Source organism: Papaver somniferum, chromosome 9 (assembly GCF_003573695.1).
Source record: "Papaver somniferum cultivar HN1 chromosome 9, ASM357369v1, whole genome shotgun sequence".
NCBI classification, from domain to species: Eukaryota; Viridiplantae; Streptophyta; class Magnoliopsida; order Ranunculales; family Papaveraceae; genus Papaver; species Papaver somniferum.
In genome coordinates, this window is record NC_039366.1 from 25922546 (window position 1) to 25930453 (window position 7908).

At 38.2% G+C, this 7908-nt stretch overlaps 2 protein-coding genes across 2 annotated transcripts; both read left to right on the forward strand.

The window, feature by feature from the left end:
- The first annotated feature begins 339 nt into the window (after positions 1–339).
- On the forward strand, positions 340–2840 carry LOC113313581 (probable polyol transporter 4). Its single transcript, XM_026562373.1, has 2 exons — positions 340–711; positions 1136–2840. The coding sequence occupies exons 1-2, from the start codon at positions 501–503 to the stop codon at positions 2500–2502; spliced, it is 1578 nt and encodes a 525-aa protein (XP_026418158.1). The 5' UTR covers positions 340–500; the 3' UTR covers positions 2503–2840.
- Positions 2841–3207: 367 nt separating this feature from the next.
- On the forward strand, positions 3208–6217 carry LOC113309619 (probable disease resistance RPP8-like protein 2). The gene is made up of 2 exons (XM_026558072.1): positions 3208–4976; positions 5707–6217. Exons 1-2 carry the CDS (start codon positions 3331–3333, stop codon positions 6077–6079), a joined length of 2019 nt encoding a protein of 672 aa, XP_026413857.1. The 5' UTR covers positions 3208–3330; the 3' UTR covers positions 6080–6217.
- The last annotated feature ends 1691 nt before the right edge of the window (positions 6218–7908 follow it).

Consider the following 7908-nt stretch of genomic DNA (forward strand, 5'->3'; position numbering starts at 1 on the left):
ATTCTTTCTTCATTAAAAATTGCACAAGTGTATTACTTTTCTCTTCTTTTCTTTTAACGAATTACACAGTAAGCTCTAGCTGTCCATCTTTTCTTCTGAGACAGATCTCCTTTTGCTTGTAAATTTGTTTTGTTTTATACTTCCCAGAAAATTTACTAACAAAAAGCCCCAACTTGCAATTCAAATAACATAAAACCCCAGCTTGTGGAAATTTAATTAATTAATTTCTCCAATCAGAAATCAGACCTTAAAAAACAAATTTTTAAGAGTGGACCCCACGTTTTACCTCAACAAACCAAACCCAGTTGGTCTCTGGTCTTCTCTTTCAGAGTTCAAAGTTCAACACGCAGTACTTTTTCTTCCTTCCCTTAGATCTGGAGGTGACTTTATTAAATTTTGGGGGGCTTCTGGTAGTTCCCAATTTAGAGAGCAGCAGCTCTGAAATCTGAGGAGCAGCAGTTGTTTGTTTTAGAATCTGTGTTTTTGTAATAAGAAAATAGATGATGGGATTGGTGGAAGAGAATGGGAATGATGGAGTGGTGTCTAAAATGAACAAGTATCAAAAGATGGATAAAGATGATGAATTTGATGATGAATTAGAAGATTCAATGATTAAACTCAGACAGCAGCATACAAGAAGCAGTGATACTAGGAAATATGTCTTTGCCTGTGCTGTCTTTGCTTCTCTCAACTCTGTTCTTCTTGGATATGGTAAGTATCCTCCCACATATCACAAATTACTTTTAGTAAAGTTTTCATTATTATGTAGACAGAATAGTTTAAGAGTGACAAACATTCATGGGTTTGCCAGTTTTAGTTAGTAAATTTTACTAATTTAAGCATGATTTGAAAGTTTGGCAATGCACCTTAATCTTCCTCATTTGGAATCATACACCAAACCCATTTTGGCAAACTCCTTAAAATGCATCTTTTCCCTATACTGATTGTAGTAAAACTAGTTGTAGGTGAAAGAACAGAATTTTTTACAATCCTGATTTGGGTAAAGGGGGGTCACTTTAGATTATGATGATGATGGCAATGTTTGTTTTGTGGTGGGTCTTGAAAGATTGCAAGAATTGGAAACAATGTATTGCAAACGTTTTTTCGTCTAATTTAAGGTTTTTGCCATATGCAGATGTTGGAGTTATGAGTGGAGCAATTATATTTATTCAAGAAGATTTGAAAATAACAGAAGTGCAACAAGAAGTTTTAGTTGGTATTTTGAGCATAGTCTCACTTCTTGGTAGTTTAGGTGGTGGAAGAACCTCGGATGCCATTGGTAGAAAATGGACAATGGGTTTAGCAGCAGTGATTTTTCAGACAGGTGCTTTAGTCATGACATTCGCTCCGACTTTTGGAGTTCTCATGATTGGAAGACTTCTTGCTGGAGTAGGAATTGGGTTCGGTGTTATGGTTGCTCCAGTGTATATCACTGAGATTTCTCCCACAATTGCAAGAGGATCACTCACTTCGTTCCCTGAGATCTTTATAAATTTGGGGATCCTTCTTGGGTATGTTTCAAATTATGCTTTTTCGGGGTTTTCAGTGCATACAGGTTGGAGAATAATGCTTGGTGTGGGAATACTACCCTCGGTCTTTATTGGGTTTGCACTGTTTGTCATTCCTGAGTCACCAAGGTGGTTGGTGTTGCAAAATCGAGTTGATGAGGCAAAAGCGGTATTGCTCAAGACAAATGATAATGAAGAAGAGGTGGAAGAAAGACTTGCAGAGATCCTTGCCGCAGCTGGATTTGGCAATGCAGATAAGACTGAGGAGAAAGCTGTTTGGCGTGAACTGTTAGATCCCTCTCCATCACTTCGCAGAATGTTAATTACTGGATTTGGAATCCAATGTTTCCAGCAGATAACCGGCATTGATGCAACTGTGTACTATAGTCCAACAATCTTCAGAGACGCTGGAATCACTGACAAAACAAAGCTTCTTGCTGCAACTGTTTCTGTTGGATTTACCAAGACTATTTTCATCTTGGTAGCTACAATTCTTATTGATAGAGTCGGCCGGAAGCCATTGTTGTACGTCAGCACAATTGGGATGACTGCTTGTTTGCTTGGATTGGCGTTTACACTTACAGTTATGGGGAATGGACAAGTGGGCATTGCACTGGCAATTCTGTTGGTATGTGGGAATGTCGCATTTTTCTCTGTGGGAATTGGTCCAGTTTGCTGGGTTCTGACGTCTGAGATCTTCCCACTTCGGGTTCGTGCTCAAGCAGCAGCACTTGGTGCAGTTGGAAACAGGTTATGCAGTGGCCTCATCGCCATGTCGTTCCTTTCTGTGTCCCGAGCCATTACAGTTGGAGGAACCTTCTTCATTTTCTCTTTGATTTCAGCTGTTTCAGTTGCTTTTGTTTATAAACATGTTCCTGAAACAAAAGGAAAGTCTCTGGAGCAAATCGAGTTGTTATTTCAGAAGGGAAATGAAGAATGGCAAAGAGGCGAGGTGGAGCTTGCAGATGTGGAGCATTTAGTGCAGAAAGAATGAATTGGTAACTCTTTGGAATCTCATAGATGACTTAATGTTAGAAACTTGATACCATCCATCTAAAGGGAAGTCGGAAAGAATGGTCAGCAAATTGTAAACAACATTTTTTGGTTGTATCTTCATAATCAGGAAACAAGAAAATTGCAAAAGGAAATACCATTTTCATCATAAGCTATACGAGACAATAACGAGAAGAAGTACAGGTAAGGGATGGTTGAAGAGAATTGCTTTGTAACTTGTAAACAAAGGTATTGCACGGTTAAATGTGAATGACCAAGTGAATTTTTTGTATCAGCCAACCATTTTAATATAAAAGAGGGTCTTGCATTTCTTAGTCAGCAGCTTCATGAACCACTTTGCATTTCTTAGTGCAGCAGCAAATCTTCCAACATACAAGAGTTCATTGTTGAGATTATTAGTCCCAATCTAAGATTCTGGGGCTTATAATCTCTTAGGGTTTCTCCACTCATTGCCAATTGGTTTTGAGTTGGATCCCCGTATTATAACATTCGTATCAGAAAATTGATTATTCATCTAGAAAAGGGAAAAGAGACGCATGAAATTAGAACCCATGAAATAAAAGTCGTTGCGAGACAATTGTAATTAAGCAACATCGAGAAAAGGTCTCCGCGTGATGTGCGGACAACCACCACGACTTCCATGCGATGGTTGTGTACTGTGTAGATTAATTTAAGCATAGCAGTCTAATCTTATCATATAGTTTTCAAACTTAACAATAATTGAAAAGGCTTAATTACCTAAACTAACTCAAATTATAACTTCTTCATTTCAGTTCAGTTCATTAAATTTCTTTTGCGAGGCAAGAAAATGGTAGATGCAGTGATTTCATTTGTGGTGGAGAAATTGGGTGATGCACTTATCGGTGAAACATTTTTCTTACATAGTGTCCGCAGTCAAGTTGAGAGGTTACGTGGTGAACTAATAAGGATGCAGTGTTTCTTAAAAGATGCAGATGCAAGAGAACAACAAGGGGACGAGGGTGTTCGCAATTGGATTGCAGAAATTAGAAACATCGCTTACGATGCCGAAGATGTAATTGACACCTTCCTCCTTAAAGTTAATTCCACCTGTAAAACTAAAACAGGAATAAAGAACTTTCTTACAAGAAATGCTTGGATGGTCAAGAATTTGGGACATCTTCACAGGGTTGGCTATGAGATCCAAGCCATCCAGGCTAGACTCAAAGCAATATCTGACAGCAGAGTGACATATGGTATTAAAGACTTGGGCGATAAAGAAACTTCAAGTTCTGAAACAAATCAAAGGATGATCCAACACCCGTTAAGAAATTGCTATTCTCATGTTGAGGATGATCAAGTTATCGGCTTCGAGGAACATACGAAGATATTAATTACTGAGTTGATGAAAGATGACGAACGGCGTTGCGTCATATCTATCGTTGGTGTTGGCGGTCTAGGCAAAACCACTCTAGCCAAAAAAATATATAGACATGATACCATCAAGAATCGTTTTGATTGTTGCGGTTGGAGTTCTATTTCTCAACAACTTAATGTGCAAGATAGTTTAGGAGAAATCTTGAAGAAGTGTACGACTCTAACTGACAGTGAGCTGCAGATGCTCAAAGCGATGAGTGCCACAGATCTTGTGGAAAAGCTTTACAACTACCTCCAAGATAAGCGATATTTCGTAGTGTTGGATGACGTATGGAAATTTGATCATTGGAATACTCTAAGCCCTGCATTTCCAACCGGGAAGAGAGGAAGCAAAGTGTTATTGACAACTCGGAACAAAGATGTCGCTTTACTGGTAGATCCATGGAGCCTTCACTTCCAACCTCAACATTTAACCGATGAGGAGAGTTGGGAATTGCTTTGTAAAAAAGCATTTCCAGATAATACCACAGGCGTCAATTGCTGCCCAGCACGTTTGGAGAAGTTGGGAAGGGAAATGGTGCGTAAATGTGGTGGTCTGCCGCTGGGTATATGTGTGCTTGGAGGGTTATTAGCAACAAAGAGATCAGAAATCAAGCAATGGGAACTTGTTCATAGAGACGTTATTTCGTACATTAGTAAAGGCGAAAATGGAGGTGTGATGGGAATATTAGCATTGAGTTACCACGATTTGCCATGCCACCTAAAACCATGTTTTCTCTATTTAGGTTTGTTCCCAGAAGACTATGCTATTCCAAGAAAGAAACTGATCCCATTGTGGATTGCCGAGGGCTTCATACCACAAACGCAGGAAAAATTACATGCAAAGATGGAGGATATAGCGAAGCACCAGTATTTAGCAGAGTTAACTCAGAGGTGTATGGTTCAAGTCAGCTACGAATTTTTTGTAGGGGAAGGCATGATTAAAACATATCGAATACATGATCTTATGCGAGACCTTTGTTTGTCAGAAGCGAAGGCAATGAACTTCCTTGATATTCATAATCAGCAGCAACATTGCACTAGTGGTGTAACATCGACTAATGCCAAGAAATTGCGGAGGTATGCCGTTCACCCCAAGAGTGAAGCCATATCAATGTATGAAATTCATTTCAATAATTCAGATAGCAGACTTCGTACTCTTCTCTTCTTGGTGCCTTGGGGTACTCCTATAACTCCATTGAATTGCCAAAACTATAAACTGCTCAGAGTGTTGCATCTCGAAAATGTGTTAGGGTCCAAAAAGAGTATAGCAAAAGAAGTCTTCAAATTAATCCACTTAAGGTACCTATCACTAGGGATCTCTTCCAATGTTCCAATCTCGTCATCTACGAAGTTTCCAAACACTCGAGTTGCCTTATTTTAACGGAACATTACCTGAAACTACATCAAGATTGGTACAACTAAGACACCTAAACCTCTTTTTATGTTCAGCGGATCAGAAGTTCCGAATCGAAAATCTTGTAAATCTCCAGAGTATGGGTTGCATAAAAGCTGGCTCATGGATAAGAAAAGGTTGTTTGGACAAGCTTCCGAATCTTCGAAAACTGTCGGTATGCTCTACCTCGCGGTTGCAAACTGATGTAATCCCGGAAGAGGTGGTTGGCAAGCGAAGTTCACTATCTCCCATTAGGAAGTTGGGTATTAGTAGTATAGAAAAACTTCCCAACTTAATATTTGATTCACTTTCTTGCTGTCATAACCTTCACACACTTACGTTGGGTGGTCGACTGGATGTAATTAACCTCCAGAAATACCCACAAAATCTCAGCAAGTTACATTTGTCTGGCAGCATGTTCGAAGAGGACCCGATGGCAACTGTTCAATATCTCCCAAACTTAAAGGATTTAAGCATGCAACGTGTTTACGATGGCGAGAAAATGGTATGCTCTTCAGCAGGGTTCCCTCAAGTCCAAATTTTAACCTTCACTGAGCATAAAAATCTAAAGGAGTGGAGAGTCGACCAAGGTGGAATGCCACATCTTAAGTACTTGACCATTATGAAATGTAAGAAACTGAGTATGCTTCCTGAAGGTTTGAGGTTCATCATTTCCCTAGAGCAATTGAATATTTTAGGAATGCCATTGGTAAAAGACAGGATTGTGAAAGGAGTAGGAGAGGACTGGTACAAAGTTCAACATGTACCCTCCATTACAGCTCAGTAAATGTAGCAATAGCGATGAGGATGAGATTACTATTCTGTTGTACTCTTCTTACTTGATTTCTTGATGTCTTTTTTCTTTCTTTTTCTGAACCATGTATTTTAGAAAATCACCAACCATTTTAATATAAAAGAGGTATAATGTAGCATTTTAGTGAAAATCACCCCAAGAATTCAGTTTTTTAAACTCACATTTGATTCAATTTTCATAATTCTCACACAATTGGAAACAGAAATCACATTTATTGTGCATCATTGGTGGAGTCAAAGAGGCAGTGTAGTCGCAGGAAATCCTACAACCACATCCATTCAAGACAAGGTAACACTCTAAGAAATCATGGTGAAAATCATTTATTTATTTATTAAGATCTAAAGATTGAATACAAGATAATATAAAGACTTTACTTGCTCTCCAAATAAACTTTCTCTCTCCTAGTTTCTTGTCTAACACTCACTCTAAAAAATCCCCTTATTACGCAGTTTCCTTCCCTTTATATAGGGTAATACATAGTGGATGACAACTAATAGATCCCCTATTTTCAGAATCATTGTGTGTTACAACCGCTCATGTACATTCGCTCAACTTCGTACACTTTACACTTTCGTAAAGATCATCACACTTTACTCGTGATGACATCATTAAATATGTCATCCTAATTTTACTATGTGCGATGATCTTCGCTTACATTAGGTGACCTTTACTTCTCAAACATAATGAATGTGTGATATTTCCCTCCTACATTTTGCCTCTTCTCATGTCGTTCTCTTTATAAAGTGAGCGATATGAGAAATCTCCATCCGATAATATCGCATATGCTCATCTTTTCGTATTCTGCTTTGCCGGCACACTTCCAGAATTTGAGCTTTCCTAACTTACGCGTGTCTTTTTATCCACTCGTTGTCTGACACGTCCTTATAACCGTCTATTTCTATCTATTCATTCTTCGCATTAATGAGATAAAATCTCGGAAAACGAGGATGAATTTTTCTTATATATCTTCTTCTTTCTTCTTTTTACTTTCTTTTTTCTTTTCCTCCGCTTCTGCACCTTAACTGTGATTTCATTGATCTGATTAAGACATTTTTTTAACATATATATCCGTCATTCCCATTCTTATAATGGCTTCAGCTGGTAAAAAGATGGAAACAGAATTCACCAAACTGAAGAAAGAATTTGACGCAAGAGGTTATTCACTTTCTCTTCCTTCCAAATCTGATTATTCATCCAAACTCAATGTTGAGTTAATAAATTCCGAACAATGGACTAATCAAAAGATCATCGTTTCATTAGGACAGCTTTTCAATAATCTTCCTATCCCATTATATAATCCAGAAATTCCCTAATTCTACGAAATTTTATCTGATGATCGATTCGTAAAGGGTATATTTCAGTTGAGCGGAGATGCTATTAGAATAGCTTTGGAATATTCTATTCGTGCAGCAGGATTAGGAACCTCTTATTCCTATGAAGTGCGAAATGAATCATACCGTGATAAAGCCATCAACCTTGCGGAGTATCCTCTTGATAATTTCTTCAAACATTACTATGTTGCGATCATGAAAAACGAATCAACTAAATGGACCATTCGCTTAAGAAGGAAAGATGGTATTTCTGAGGAAAATAAGATTATGTGAAATGTTGACTGGAACGAAAAATCTAATAGTACTGCTAGCAGGTATAATGATTCACGCTGGCTTAATTGTCCTGTTATTTTAGAAGGTCCTTATGTTTCTGGCAAAGCTGCTGATGGTTATGATCTTCCCCTTCCTGAGAAACTTTCTGCTTATCAACCTTGGAAGTTTTCCTTGTCTGAGGATGAGAATAAGAAGATG